Source organism: Lipophrys pholis (assembly GCF_963383615.2).
Source record: "Lipophrys pholis genome assembly, chromosome: 20".
Classification (NCBI taxonomy): domain Eukaryota; kingdom Metazoa; phylum Chordata; class Actinopteri; order Blenniiformes; family Blenniidae; genus Lipophrys; species Lipophrys pholis.
Window position 1 is genome coordinate 11,564,793 of NC_137648.1, and position 16,678 is coordinate 11,581,470.

The 16,678-nt window shown below is 41.5% G+C and overlaps 1 protein-coding gene across 1 annotated transcript in view; it reads left to right on the top strand.

Moving 5' to 3' along the window:
- LOC308125572 (sodium/hydrogen exchanger 9-like) overlaps positions 1-16,678 on the top strand; it is a 68,052-nt gene that overhangs the window by 24,203 nt on the left and 27,171 nt on the right. The window contains exons 9-12 of the mRNA XM_080489433.1: positions 3,472-3,560; positions 5,236-5,349; positions 8,085-8,196; positions 9,090-9,243. Coding sequence (XP_080345559.1) covers positions 3,472-3,560; positions 5,236-5,349; positions 8,085-8,196; positions 9,090-9,243 — 469 coding nt within the window. The remainder of the gene's footprint in view (positions 1-3,471; positions 3,561-5,235; positions 5,350-8,084; positions 8,197-9,089; positions 9,244-16,678) is intronic.

Sequence of the window (16,678 nt, forward strand, 5' to 3'; positions counted from 1 at the left end):
CCTGGGTGGTTGAGGAGGTCAGAGTGAATACAAATCCCGTTAGTGAACCGCTGCCCTCATTTCCCCCTCGGGCGTCTCTTCACAACGGCACGCACTGACTTGCGTACTGCTCGACAATATCAATGACACGAGCAGCTGTTTGACTGGCAAGCTTCACAGCTCCAAGGCATCCCTGTGACCGCTCACACAAAGTTAGAAATGATGTTGGCACATGCTCCACATTCTATGCGGCCCAGGCATGACTGAGTGCACAGTTCCCTGCGCAACAACAGATTCACTTGTCTTCCAGTTAATCCAAAATACTGTCTATTGTATGCACGTAAATGCCTTACTCTGTGGACGTCATGGGCATTATAGCAAGCCGACAACGTACAGGTGCAGCTGCAGGTACCCCTCCCATTCTGAGCAACCCCCCCCCCCCCCCCCCCCCCCCCCCCCACAAATCATTTTAAAATGTTGCCCTCCTGCCTTTGTCTGGACATGTTCATAGTTGTACTTCCGAGACGGCAGAACGGATAACAACCTACTATCACAGTAAAGCAGCATTCTTCCACTCGCTGCTTGTACAAGTTTCCTGGAGAGCGAACACGGGGAATGATGCTCGGGTTTCACATAAAAATAGATCAAAACATGACCTCTCTTTGCCATTCAAGCCTTGGATGTTGTTATCATCACCACGGGGAGCTTCCATTTGTGTTATATAAGATTTTTTGTCACAGATTCACACTTCCTCAGGAATTTGTATACAACATAGCTTCTGTTTGTCTCATTGCCGTTGTCCCATTCTTTTTCTTCTTTGAGTGGCTGTAATGGACTTTTGGAGTACGGCTGTTGTACACACACACGCGTGCATTAGTTTTGCTGTTCCTCCAGCCATGGCTGTGTCACAGGGATTCCTCTCATTCTGCTGATGTTGTGGCGCACTCCCCTTTTAGTTGGCAGAACTCCCTGTGGCCTGTGAAGGAAGAGATGATGGTTTTAATGAAATAGTTTGACCTTTCTACTTTACAAGTTGCCCGGTCTATAAAGTACACCATTCTGAGTACTGCCCAGAGTCGGGAGTCACTTTGCATCAAAACCTGGAGCAGTTATTGTCATGCAGAGTATGGGATATTTATACCGGAGGTTCATTACTGCTCATATTATCTTTATTTCGGTCATTTCACAATGTCCAGATTTGTAAACTTTACATTAATGCCGATGTTAAGCGACAGCTTTGTGACCTTTTAATATTATTGGTACAGGGAATAGATGATACAAAACTAAGCCCAGAGGATTTTATTAGTCAAATGTACATTACAGCAGCACCTCATACAGAATAACTCAATGGATGATGGGAGTCCTCGCTGGTGTCCTTTGGTAATTAAGTCTGCCTCTGTTTAGCTAATTGTTGGAGTTTAGTGAGGGTGTGCCTAATGACCCTCAGCCGAGCAGGGAGCCCAGCTATCATTAATCTTTAGGCCCCTCACAAGTACTAATTATGAGCTGCATCTAATGCCAACTCCTCTGTGTGGTAGAGACTTTGTGTCGATGGTGACGGATGTGTTGTCTCTGTCAGTCTTATGTAAACCAAGAAGGATGTTGTTGCTCGAGACTAAATGGGTCCAAAAATGAGATCTGCCTTTCCTGGCATGCTCCATTAGATTTTGCTCAACAGTGCTGGAAAGGACATCGTGAACAGAGATTACTGGAACTAGCATAGTGCACGTACAGGTCAGCATCCTGGGGTGAAATCAGATGGTGAAGAAAGAGTAATGGACTGGCTTCATTTAGCAGCCTGAGCCATGTGCTCTATCTTCCCCGCGAGGCAGTTTCTCCTTTGTATTGCACCCCAACTCTATCATCTGTGTTGCTACCCATCATAGTAATTTCGCATTTTTTTCCCTCCCGTCTTTTATGATTCCGTCTTGAAGGAGAGGGAAAGAAATGTGAAATTAAATTCCTGCAACCGAGCAATCCTGTCCTGTGAGACAGCGACCCACCTTTCAAGCTGTACGCTTCAAATTCCAGCTCTCTGGTCCAGGTCGCCTCCTCTGCAGCAGTCCGAATCAACCGCTCCACCCTGTTTCTTCTCTCTGTGGAGCGGCCCTTGTTTTCCCCTGTATTTTCTTCTCGCTCCGTACTTTGCTGGTCATTTGTTTTCCTATCGCTAATTTCTTCTCCCCCACATCTGGCGCATTCTGTTTTGGATTATGTCACATTGTGGTATTTATCATTTCCAGATCTTGAAGGTCGCTCGGGGAGAAACAATGAATGGAAGTAAAGGTTTTAACCAAAAAATGTGAAGATGTTTGAGTTGGGCTGGTCGCCATGTTATGACTGAGCTGTTGTTTATTCAGCTGTAGTTTATTGGAAACAGGACGCCGGGTGGATTGAGGGTTGGGCTGGTCAGATCCGGTGTTACATACTCTACGCCAGGGGTGTCAAACTCAGATCCTCGTGGGCCGCAGCCCTGCACGTTTTCAATGTCTCTCCCCTGAATGTCCTGATGGTTCATCACCACATTCAGCACAAAGCCAGATAATGAGCTGCTCATTGCAATCAGCTGTGTTGAAGCTGGGAGACATGCAAAACGTGCAGGGCTGCGGCCCTCGAGGCCTGGAGTTCGACACATGTGCTCTACGCTGTCATACATTAGAGTAGTAGCTGCATACAGGGCATCACTTTTGGATTTGATAGCCTTTCATATGGTGCTCATAATGCTAACATGGCAAATAAAGTATTTACTTTCTTCAGGCCTACACTTGTCTTATATTTTTGCTTTTTTACTGTTACTCTCCACATTTGAATATCTATGCATTTCAATCCTTACATTCTTCAATAACTGCTTTTTACTTATTTTTAAGTCACTAAAGTGTATAATTGAATGCCCCAAATGTAGACAATCTGGCTTAGAGCGATCATCCAAATTAAATAATGGCCTCTGTCATTACTAAAGACTAATCTGGTGTATCCAAGCTGACGATGTAACAATAACTAAGGTTGTGTACATGACGCCTCCCCAAAGGCCTTGTGCGAGTTAAGTAAATAATGTGTTATTTTACCCCTCAGCTCATATGCATGACTCTAATTCTTTATTTTTTTTATTTATTTGTTGTTTTTTTTTACATCTCTATATATCAGACTGGGAAACAAAATGGTGGCCTGAACCTTGTAGACTAACAAAGGCGCTTTTCATTCAAAAAGAAATCCCTTCAAAATCCCTTTTTTGAAGGCGTAACCTTCAAAAAACAACACTCCATTTTTAGTTTCAACCATAATATACACCTAAGGAATTTTGCCTAGTTTGTATGACTTAGATACAGCATGTTAATGACTCCCTGCTGTGTACAGAATACTCGTCCAAGAGTTTTGTCAACAAAACATTGATGTTTGCCTTCACAATGAGATTTTACAAAGACTGTTTAATTTTAAATTGTTCTTGACTTTTCAATGGTTTTGCAAGTTTTTTGTTGTTCTCTTCTCTTTCAGGTATCGTGGCAGTGCTATTTTGTGGCTTGAGTCAGGCGAGGTACACAGTTTTCAATCTATCCTCTGAGGGCAGGACCCGGATCATGCAGGTAATTTCTAAAACAAGTGATGGTGCAAAACATGCTGAAGATCCGCAGACTTTGGCCAACGATAGTTTACCGAGAAACACGGCAGCAGGCAGGATTTCAGATCTTGCAGCTGTTTTGGAGGACCAAATAATGCCTGCGCATGGAAAAATGTTAAACTTCCCCTTATTTTTCTTTCATTTCGTCGAGTATTCATACTTTATGGCCCAAAGACATAAGAGATGAATTTGAGTAGTTCTGATTAATAGGATATTATGCTATAATTGTAAGCACCACTTGGTTTATTGGTCTATTCATTCTTCCATTCAACACCAGTCGCTGTCTCCTGCATGTGAGTAATCATTAATTGCCATTAATGGCTGGCTGTCTGTGTGGGAGTGCTGTCTCCAGCTCCCTGCTTTAAAGGCCGAGCGCAGATGGAGGCCAGTCGACTGTCATACTGTGCCGGTGAGCTTCACAGAAGAGCAAATAAATCACAAGAACACCCATACTCATCTATACATTTATTATTCATTATCTGTGCCATAGTGCAGCTGACAGTTTATCACAGAAAAAAAAACTTTTAAAAGGCAGCACTGTTAAAACCTTTGCCCATAAAGTGGCGGCCTACTGTGTGGTCATTGTATGTGTGTCGCATGGTATTTTTACTTTGCAGAATGTACCGCTTTCGATATGTCCATGATTTATACATGCTGCTGCAGCTCAAAGAAAAATGAGATTTAGAGTATGCAGACACTAGTTGAACAGCTCGTGGGACAAATATATTTCTCTGTTGCATCTCTTGTCCTCATGATATAATACACTCGAGGGAAAATGTAGACATATTCAATTAGATTGCTTTATACCGAAGAAGAAAGCAATGCTAGTTTGACTAGGAAAAACTAAAGCAATTAGGAAAACTTTTTCCTAATTGCTTTAGTTTTTTTATCTGCTCTAATTTACTCCCGTTACAACACATGGACCCTAATTAATATTTATTAATATTAATAATTCTCATGCAGAAGTGCCTCATTAAAGATACTCAAAGGCTATTTCCATCCACCGTATCTCTTCAGATTGGCCTGAAATATAACAGGACGGATCATTTATCTACCTGGAACCATCACTGTAATTAAGTTTATGTCCGGACACTTTTGTAGTGTTTATAATCTACATGTTTGTGGTGAAATGGTCTTACATGGCAGAACAGACAGAAAGCCCGTTGTTTAATACATCCACAGTATGCACTCCAGCTGTAGATATTTGCATTTGCCTCCTCAAAGGCAATAACCTCATCAGAGGAATTATTGTGTTTGTACAAATCTAAGCCTATTTACCCATTTCATCCGTGATCTCAAGGTGGCACTTGTGCCCCCGCGCCCCCCCCCCCCCTTTTTTTTTTAATAGACACTTGTTTGTGTTCAAGGTCATTTCATGTGTTTTTCTCAGTTTCATAACAACCAACTTAACTAATTGTGAGCCCTATTCCCACCTTAACATGACCTTAAATGCCCGCTCTTATCCTTAAACCTGAGGATTTATTGTATGGGGATTTGCATGGGTGGATGCTCAATGTGACTGTGTAAACAGATTTATGCTCCCACAACAATACAAGAAGACACACATACAGTCTGCGCCACACCCCGTCTCCGATGACCTTCTCCCTCATGATCCTCTCAATCCCTTTTATCATTTGCAGCTCTTTGAAGTCTTCAACTTCCTGGGGGAGATTTTCATCTTCGGCTACATGGGATATGTATTGTTGACGTTTCCTCACCATGTCTTCAAAGCGCTCTTCATTTCTGGGGCATTTGTATCCTTTTCTGCTGCTCCATGGATCATCTCCACCCCCCCCCACCCCACCCCCTGCTGTGCAGCCACCGGATCCCTCTCAGACCTCGGAAATGGCGTCTCTTTTCAGTTTCGTTCAGTCTCCTTTACCTGTGACTATGTTCCCAATCTGCTCGGTCACTCGCTGGGTATTAGATCACAATGGTTTTCATGTTTTATACGTTGTTTTTCTGCAGCTCAGTGATTTGCTCAGCCCTTGAAGAAGGAGCATTGGCACTTTAATTGGTTTGGTCTGGAGAGCTTTGCAAAATTCCATTGAGCTGCGCTCCCATGCTCACCATCTCTGAACATTCACAAGCTGCCGAGCTACTCTGAGGAACACCCATGAAACAGAAATTTAAATGGATCTTTAATTATTGTTGCTGCTGCTCATTTTTCATTCTCCAGCAAAGCTCAGTGGAATGAAACATGTTTGCAGTTTGAAATAAGCCCGCAGTATTTTAATTTGGAGTGGATTAGGAGCCATATCCCTGTTGTATATAAAATCGTATTAGTTCATGAAACTCCAATGAAGGTGGGTCGTGTTGTTTGTTCCCACATTCTCGCCTCGTGAAAGGACTAATCAGCCCGAAGACGTGTTCAAAACTGACAAATTGCTGCATATTTCCACCTTTATTCTACACAATTGATTTATATGTATTTCATTTACGTTGACTGATCAGATATTGAAAGAGAAGATGAAGATGAATAAGTACAAGCATCTAATGACTATTGGCTTGGCTTCTCAAATTTAACAATTTGCAAATAATTGTTTTCAAATAGTCGCATTTTTCTCAAACAAAAGAATGAATCATTTATACTTTTGATTTAAACAGCAGAAGACAGTGCAATGCCATATTTAAATCTATCTGTCTCGCTCCAGTGTAGCCCAGCAGCAGAAACAAAATGCAGGTTTTTGTTGCTAAATGTCAGTATTTAAGACAATTAAATATTTATAACTCAGACTGAAAAATCATACAGGCAGCAATCTGTCACACAACATGCATTTGTTCCCGCCCTCACTGCAGCTACACTGTCAGGCCAATAAAAAAAAAAGCCATTAACTTCATCATATTACATGTTAATGTTATACTACATACTCGATGTGTCATAATCACAGCTGTTGTCATGCCTGTCAGCTTTTGCTTCAGGAAGATAACAAGTGAGTAGTAATAGACTTTCGGCGATCCTTTGTGCAATCGTACTTTCCACAGAGCGGGCATGGTCATAGTGTATGCCGGCGGAGAGACTCTAGTGGACGCACTCCAAGGAGCTGTTCTTTCACAGTCCACTACCCAGATGGCCAGCAATTATTATTACAATCCATCTTCCACCATCGGGTCAAGGGGGCCAGAGAAAGAGTCGACAGAGCAGATTCTTTCTCCAAAGCTCTTATGTACAATGTGCAAGTGCTGCTGGTGGAAAAATGTTTGACATGAGCACCGAGTCTGTGTTACTTTGGCCTGAATTGTGCTTCCGTAATAAAGCTTAGTGTGAAAGAAAAAAAAAAGAAAAAATCTGGTTAACTACACCTACTGGAAGCTGACCCACATGTACAAATAGGAGTAAATGGAGGTCAGAGTCTTCTTATAGATCACTAAAAGTGTCTATAAAAATGAAATAACCCTTGTGATTCAACTCAGCTAATCGCTCTTTGGTTACACAGTAGATTTTAATCGCAGTAGCTTGCAGCCTTTGCCAGTGACAATGGAGATAGGCCTTATTGGAAATGAGGCAGCGATGAAAGTGCTTAATTACCTCCATTCAAATAGCTCGGAGGCCTTTGATAAAGAGAAATGACTGCTTTTGGGAGCAGGATATTGCTTTTGAAAATCCATAGGGTGCATGAGATCTAATATTGACTGCGGAATGTGAGGGACTGCTGTTTTAGTAATAGCCCTGTCAGGATTAAGGTCCCCATGCCTAAGATATTGGTCTCTTTATTGTTGCCACTATCATATTTGACCAAACTCAAATCGCAATCTCCTACAGGAGGGTCGCCTCCATACAGAGAGGTTTTTGGTGCAGCAAAAACACACCTGACCCCTTCAGCCTGGCGATCTCAGGCTGTGTTCAGGTTCATATGAAGTGGCAGTAACCTCCTTTAAGAGTATGACAAAACATGTTAAGTGTATCCAGGATGTCAGCTATGTCTCTGATAATTGCACAGATATCCTCTCCCGAACTGCTGCCCAGGACACTTAGCATTCAATCCCATCCTATGTGAAACATCAAAGTGTGTGTGGAGGGCAGAGACAGCTGGCGTAGGCTGATTGGCTTCATGCCTCGGCATGGTGCCACGCCGCTGTATTTGCATCCTACATAGAAAATATTCTGAGATCGTTCTTCATGTGAGTGCACGTGCACGTGCATATTTGCAAATGTATGATAATCCTCGTGGGGAGTGCTTCACACCCTGACCTCACAAAGCATTTGTGCGCCTTGGTGTGGAATTTTTAATCAGCTTCGTCTGCAAACTATGTTTGAAATGTGCTTTCTGAAAGAAACTGGAAAAATAGTCTGGTGTGTTTCTGAAAGATTTTGGCCTTATGCGTCAAGCCTTTTTTTTTTTTTTATATTAATATATTTGCAATGATTCAAAACAGGAAAACACAAATTTCCATTTTAATGTGCTGACTCATAATTGCACTTCAGCCTATGAGTGTATCTCAGCTGTACCCGTAAGCCTTTTCCTTAATCTGCACTCCGTGCACACAGATCTCCATCTTTATTTCAAGAGCTTGCAACATCTACCCCTTATCCTTCTTGTTAAACCTGGGTCGTACACGGAAGATACCTCATGCATCCCAGCACTTTATGATAATTGCAGGTAATGTTTTCTCTTTTTTTTCTTCTAAATTTGACCATTTTTAATATAATTAATTGACATTTGCAGCGACATTTTACCTTCTCTCCGTCATCCACAATGAGAAAAATGTTGCATTGGCAGTATTCGCGTCATATAATGGCAGTGGGATACCAACCGGCAAGCATATGGATTTTAGGTCACTTTCTGAAGCTGCAGGTCAGCATCAAGAAGAGGAAAAAAGAACCTTTATACAGATTTAGTCTGGGAACTCTCAGATATTCCTCTTTGAGGGTGTGTGCATTAGGCCAATTAGGTGGACTCGAACACCAGCACCTACCCGAGGCTTCAAAATTGTCTTTGTCGCAAAAGTCAGATTACTGAAGAAGAAGTCACACACAGTATTTTCTATTTTTGTTGTACATATTTATGGCGGGCGAGTACATCTTCCACTCCAGTGTCAGAAACTAATGGTTGACACCTTAAATGGTTGGGTGATGGAGGAGAAGGGGATGCTGCGCTTTGAAGCGATGTTGGGCACTGCCGCAGCAGCGTGTTTCTCTGCTTGACTGACCCACTTTGCCTCTTATGTAAGAAGGTTTCTTTTGCAAAAAGCCCTTGTCTTGCTATTTTCCAGAACTCCCCCACTGCCTCCTCCCCCGTCTGTTTCTCGTGACAGTAAAGGATTTGCTCTGGGAATTGTTTTGGCTTGAAGCACTGTGTCAGTACTGTACAGCAATCTGGAAGTTCATTTGCTAGATATTTTCTGGTCACCAAGTGTCCAGTGATAGTAAAGTCTCAGGGTTCCATCTGTTCCCAGCAGACACAGTTGTAATTGCTCGGTCGATGGGTGTCTGGGGATTTGATGGATGGCACTGACCCAGCTGTTTGCTCACAAATGTGTCTTCTGTCCCCAGGTTTGAGGGGTGCTGTGGCTTTTAGCCTGGCTGGAAGAGACACATCCACCGAAGCAAGGCGCACCATCTTCACCACTACTCTATTGGTTGTTGGCTTCACCGTCTGGGTGCTGGGTATGACTGCTGGCCCCGCGCTGCGCCGTCTGGACATCAGGTTAGTGCTAACCCCTTGTCGTGTCACCCAGCCGGTGTGAAGCAAGTCAAACCATTCACCTGTCTCTCCATCTGTCCAGCTCTGTCTCCTCCATTGAAGGTTTTTTTTTTATTTTTTGTCTGTCATCTGTGAAAGAACAGCCAGAGCATAATTAGTCTCCAACATGTGTTTAGCTCCGTCCACCAGCTTTTTGTAAACATTTTCTCTCCATGTTTGTGTTTTCCTCTTCAGCCGTTTGCTGACTCTGTGTGTGTGTGTGTGGATCAGCTCTGCCTTCCATTAGTGACTTGCACAGCTGGTGAAAAGGGTAAAGCAGGTCCACGGGTCCCTGGGTACATGTTACAGTGGAGATAACATTAAAATGCAGCTTGTCAGGCTGTACACATAAACGCATGTACAATCCTGTTGCTGTATAATGAGAACACATCAAGACTGCTAATTCTTTCTTTAAACTCTGTTCACTATCTGGCATTGGAAGCCAGTGGGCAAGGAAGATTAAGGGGTCCAGAAGAGGCGTGAAGGATGCAAGGCAGTAATTAGATACTTATATTTTTAAAGGGTAATCTATGGCCCAGATCGCAGTACCATAATTGACTCCCACCGCCACTGGGAGGTGTGTGCGTGCGTGCGTGCGTGTGTGCTTGCATGTAACAATGAACAACGATAGTAACTATTACCACAAGCAACTTTAGAGTCTACAAATAAACTCAAATCCATGCGTTTAAACGGCGTAAGGAAAGGCGAGTTTCCAGAGAAGTGGAAAAAAACCAAGCTGTAAATAGTGTCATGTTACAGTTCAGATCTGACATCATCATACTTTCGGTCAGCTATGACTGTGGAACATATACATCCAAAAGTGGCGTCACTGAAACACTGAAACAGCCTCTCCCAATGCAACATTGCTCTACTTAGTGATGTAATGTAAAACCTGGAGTCTCCCTGTTGGTAATGAATTGCAGATTGGCATTGATAATTCAAACTACAAGGCAGCATTTTCTTTTGTTCACTCTTAGCTTTTACAGATTTTTACTCTTAGCTTTTAAACCACATAAGATTTGAGGTTCATGTTTTTGCAATGCCATTGTTAATGACTCAGACAAAGAACAAATGCTTGTGTACAATCCCCTCTCACACTGTTCGCAGATCTTATTTTGTCCTTATCCTCATTGGAAAAGCGAAGTAGAAGAAATTACAGCAAACCCTATCTGGTGAAATCTGTTTCGTCGGGATAATTCCATGCATTAATCTGAACTGTTCCAACCAGTAGAGTGTCGATCTTTACTGTATGTTTCTGATGCTTCTCAGTGCTCTGTTCTTCTGCCTCTGGCCGAGCAATAACTTCATAGGTCTTTCTGAAAAGATTGAAACTTCCGCATGATTTGATTGACATGGGAGGCAATTAAAAGAAAAAGCCTTAGTTGCAAAGAAAAGGAAGAAAATCTGCCTCCCATGCCATTGTTTCTTTGTTTGTCTGTTTACATCAGACTGACAGTTCAACACCACAGACACTCCAGTAACTGTGGTTATCCTTTCATTTGTGGTTAAGCGCCATACATGCAGGTTAGAGCAATGCAGAGTGCCTCAAAAAGATTTATAACAAGGATAATAAGAAGCATGGAGAAGAGGCATAAACTCTTTTACGACTAATCGCAATTTATTTAGATTATATGGCTGTAGAATTGTCCAAACAGTGCAAGGAGTGACTATGTTTGCCTCTTTTTTTTATTCGCAGGATAACCAACTTTCTATATCTGTGCATTTGTGACAGTAAAGGGAAGCTCATGTTACAAATGCTGGGGAATTTTGTCTGTGACTGGATGGTCGTACTGAGAAAGTACTGTGAGTACTGGATACAAAACACAGCTTTGTTCCCATGAAATGGTCAATATGATGACTGTTCTTATGACCATTTCATAGGCACAAAGCTCTATGGGGTTTGTTTCTTGTTTTTTGGTAGGTTTTGCATTTGCGAGATGTCATAAACAGTCTGGAAGTTGTGTTTATGAGAATTACACATACAACATCCACTTAGCAGGGATGGGGGGGTAAAAAGGTTAAAGGTGTACAAAGACTGATAATAGGAAAGCAGTCAAACAAAAATTAATAAACAGCCTCACAAAACCTAAATAAACAAGAAAGATTAATAAACTGGGAAACTAATTTAAACTGAAGACCTGATAAAAACTTAAATTAATTGTTTTTTGGTTGTTTTTTTTAAGAAAAAAGATAAAGCAAACACATTAATTTATGAAATGGAACAGTCAACAGTGTTCTCACATTAAAGGAAATTTAGTGTGTCCATATAAAAGCACATTGCTTATAGAAGTAGCTAATTGTCAAAATGTGTTTCCAGGCTTTTTAGATTAGTACATAGTGCCTAATTATGCAGTTGAAAAAGTGTTTAAAAAGCATATTCTGATGGGTATTATTAAAAAGAATTATGAATAAATATTTGGCGTGCTGCTTTATTGTTTTGAAGGCATAAGGTACAAATCTTTATAAAATAAATTCTAAAGTCTACCTATGCCTTATTGGTACAGTATTGAGTTTCTACTATAACTCCACGTCATTCTGCCTGCTTTTTTATGTATACATAAATGTGTACGTGTGAAAATCTTTGATAGCGGGCCTTCCTATTTCAAAAACTGTGTGGCCTCTGCCTGTCTTTCTGAGTACTCATTCGGTACATCGAGCCTTTGGGGGCCGCCATGTTTTAGAAAATAGCTCTGTTTTCGCCATTTGGTTTCCCCAACTCCCACCTCTACTTCCATCCTCTTCCCTCGCACATCGCTCTGAAAGAAGGCAAAGGACGGGCAGCAATTTCGACAGACTTCATTTTGGTGAATAATACATGACATCTCTTCACCTGGAGCAAATTTAACCTTCAATTCACTTATATGGGGAAATGGTTTTGTGGTGGAGAGTTTTAAAGCTGCACTATGTGTGAAATTACTCCCCCCCCCCCCCCCCCCGTATATACACTGGGAGTAGAAATGCTGAGGCCACATTGAAAGTAAATCTCCTATAACCCTCTATCCAACTGAGAGGCTTGGGCTCAAGTGACTTGAGTGAAGGCGGGCAAACACGTGTCCATGCATCTCTAGATTCTTGCTTTGGAACAAGGAAGGTGTGACATTACTGGTTTTCTCTGAGATATTTGACTGACCAGCTGGCTACTATGCAGAGGATGTTCATGAAAATACTTTTTTTCATATACTTCGAAGTAGAAATAATTTTGGTCTCTATCTACTATCACTTGACTCAACTTAGGGTCTACACAGAGAGACCCCAAAGCAGAACTCAACCCAGGGATATTCATTTAATCAGGTGAAAGTGCTAATCACACTACTGTGTGGTCACAATTCAACTGAATCTTGAAATAATCACAAGAATGAGACATTAGGAACATTTTGATTTATATTGGTCTAAAACATCTTCTCTTCTCACTTGATCCAAGTCATTTAGGGGAGCTAATCCCAGCCAACAGAGCAAGGAACATCCTGGAGTCGAGTTGGGTGATTTTTGCCTGTAATCGGATTGTCCAGTGGGGATTGCCAAGACCCGCTGGCTTTGGTTGTTGACTTGTTTTCGGTCATTTTCCCCTAATGTAGTTCTTCTGTGTGTCTGGCTCCTATGCTGTTTGGTACCAGGTATGACACCCTGTTAAAAAAAAAAAAAAAAAAGAAGTAAAATATGATCTATCCTCAACACAAGGTGTTTTGCTTTGAAACTGACCAGGTTTTCTGAACTTCCGCTCTGGTCTTGATCTCCTCTGCAAAGCTTGACGCACTTTTCACCCAAAATAGACGTGTTTCTCAGAAGCTTCTGAACTGTGACGCCATGCTCACATGTGTCAATTAGGTGTTAACTGAGAATTTTCCACAACCTCTGGCGGCATCGCCGAGGGGACCAAAAAAGACTGTAATTTATCTCTCGAATTGCCAATACACAGTCAACACAAAGCTAATCCCTGGACAGGTTACCTGTCCAGCCCAAGCTCCAAACACCTACACACTGTTGACTAGGATTCTGACAGGAAGCCAGAGTACCAGACGAGACCCAAGGTAGAGGGAGAACGTGCAAACATTTACTGACCTCTATACCACGTTCTTATGGGAAATATTGACAATCAAACTCAAGTAAATGTGAAGCCACATCCACTGGGGACATTTTCTGGATTTCGTCTGAGAAACACTTTTGAAAAGTGAACGCTGCAGGCTATGAAGCTATTAAAAAGTCGAGTAAAGTAAACGGCTCAGGTAAGCTAATATCACAGGTAATTTGGCTGTTATTGCATTTGTCTGTTCGGGCCACTGCATTAGGCTGAATTACGTTTACACATTCAAACATGAATTGGTGATCGGTTTCTCTCACCGTCTGTCCACATTATCTATTTAGGGTGTGAATTCCAATGCAGACGCTGAAAACCAATGTTGTTGTTCTCATTCAGCAGGCGTATACGGATTTCAAAAGATAGAGTTTCACGTTCTGCAAATAGATACAAACAACTGATCTTCGTCCTTTATTGTGAAATGATTTTAATCTGTAGTTCATCTTTGCGTTGTAAGCTAATCTGAAACGGATCATGAGAGAGGGCAGCATCTAATTGCAGAGTTGACACAAGTACTCCAGGGAAAGAGAATGCCAGGCTGTTATAACAAAGAAAAAAAAAAAACTTCTTGGAAATATATTCAGGATATTGTTGTTTGTTTTGCTATCCTGCCATCTCAAGACACACACACACACACACACACACACACACACACACACACACACACACACACACACACACACACACACACACACACACACACACACACACACACGCGCACGGCAGAGGGGTGAACCGCTTGTCAGATTCCAATATGAAATTCATGTACTGCGTGTTTAGATAGATGGTTAAAAGCTGGAACCAGACAAGAACTACGTAATGAAAAAGGAGAAAGCCTTCAGTTTTTCTGTCAGCTCACTGTTCAGACATCACACTTCACTCGGCAGAATGTGTTTTTAAAGCCGAGACAGCCTGCATCTCCTCTCCCTCTGAGCGGCTCCTCTCTTTTCCTCCCATTTCAGTCTCAATTTCAAGGTATATCATTGCTCGCACTCGAGAGTTTCATCACGCTGCCACCAAATAAAGTGATTATTTACACTTAACTGCATACAATAATGAAAATACTGTTTCGCTCGTATTGCACAATCAATAGTAATTATTGATATATTGGAACACTACCAACCGTGAAACTGCATAATGGCCATTATTTTCTCTCTGGCTCTCATTTTCTCCTCCGCAGTGCTTTTCTGTTCAGACCGAGCCCAAGTTCCAGAGACATTTTCCCTCCCAGTGTAGAAATCCCCACACTTGTCGGCTCGTGTTAGATTTACTCAGCAGGGGGCAAAACAAATTTTGGAATAGATTATACCCTTCAAAAAAAAAAAAAAAAAAAAAGCCTAAAATGCATTGTAATTTTGAAAAGCAAATATTAAGGGAGATACTTTGATTGAAGTACAAACACAACGAACCAAGCGGTTAATGAAAATTCACGAAAATATTGTCCAAAGATGAAAGCAAAGCAGCAAAGTCTCAAAGCAGGATTAATGTTAGTGTTATGCAGGACTAGGATTTTATCGTCAAGAAAGGTGTGAGTGCAACGAGCGAACTGCCAGTCAGCTTAAGCTTTTCTACCTGTACTATATGCAGAACTGCCAGAAGTACTTATACTCTCTAAAGTTGGAGTACAGTACCGATTCAACTTGAGAGTCAGAAAATATAATCCAAAAGTTTTTTTTGTTTGTTTTTAGACTTGTGTGTATTTGCCAGTGTTAATCAGCTCAATGATACGACACAGGTTATAAAATAATTACTAGTATAGTTTTAAAGTGTTTATTGGTTAAAACTGACTCGACTTCAAACAGTCGGTATTGGTATATACCGCACGGATCATTGTTATCATTGTTACCTCTTGACATGTCTTCTTGCCTGATGCACAAAATCCCTGTGTTTATGTTGAAGTGTTGAAGTGTCACACTCATACACACTCAACAAACTTAGGAAGGTAAAAAGTTGCCATCATGGACAATAGTCCTTTGTTTATTTCTGACGTGGCAATAATACAGGCGGAAATAGGGGCAACTGCTTCTCTGGCTTTTCTGTTGTATCATATTCAATAATGTGTATTATTCTGCACTAACACAACTGTTTGCGATGCTCGGCTACTCATTTGAAAACATTGTTGTGGAATCTGAAACTCTAATGAGCTTGTCCTTGATTTATAAAATGCAAAGGTAAAAATCTACGCTAAGCCGTCACATGACAGACAATGTCTTCAACACACCGACTATTTTGACTGTTGAAATCTATCTTGGGTGTTATTGTTTGTATTTTTGCTGTGGTTTATGAAACTCTTTGTCCAAAATGACTAGCCGGTTCAGTCTGTGGGCTCTGATGAGGGCGGGAGGTGGCAGTGCTCCCCCTGGGGAGATCTGAGGCCCAGTAACAGCGAGTGGTCTGGGGCCCTTAGGATTTGAACATTAGCCAGTTAGATCTCCTCCAAGCCCTTACATTCTGAATGTCATTATTTTGTCAGACTGTCACTAATACTCCTATTTATGTTGTTGTTAGTACTTATTTACTACTGGTAGTTGTAGACATCATGGTGTCATAGTTCTTGTGTTTTTTTGGAGATTCTGATTCTGTCTCTCCTTTCAGTCTCCTTGACTTCCTCTCCTCATGTCTGATTGCTGCTTCCTGCCCTGATGTGTTTCACCTGTGCCTTAGTGTGTGATCGTCTGGAATGGATATTTCCCCCTCTACCTTTAAAAAAACAAAACATCTTCATTTACATGGACCCACACATACGCCTGGTTCAGAGCTGCTATAAGCAGTCAAATCTGTAGGGGGTAGTCTAACGAGAAGCATGAAGCCATGATAGCCAATCAAAATCCTGGAAAACCATACCACTTCACGGATTGTGACATAAATATCCGCCTGCCCCCTTTAGAACCAAATTCAATTGTATTGTCAGGCTTTCGATTCCTCTTTGCTGTAAAATTTTAATTTCTTTAGCAATTATTAAACACAATAAAGTATATATAATACACTGTGATGATGAAATGTAGACACAAGGCATAAACTTGTTGGATATCAAGATATTCAGGAACTTCAGAAATAATTCAAATCGAGGGTGTATCACTTGCGAATTTTACTCGGAGCCAAAGTCCTACTTTCAGGGTTGCAGAAATGGATTATGTGGCCAGCATGTGTGAGTAGGTGGGGGTTAAAGGCCTGACCCAAAAATATTTCTCAATTCTAGTAATGTGAGTGTTTGTAATTCATTACTTCCACCCACAGTTTCAAGATTCAATTCCGTGGCGCTCTTTATCCGAAAGCTGAGACGTTGGCGACATTAATCCAAGATGGGAAACACGGTGAACATTA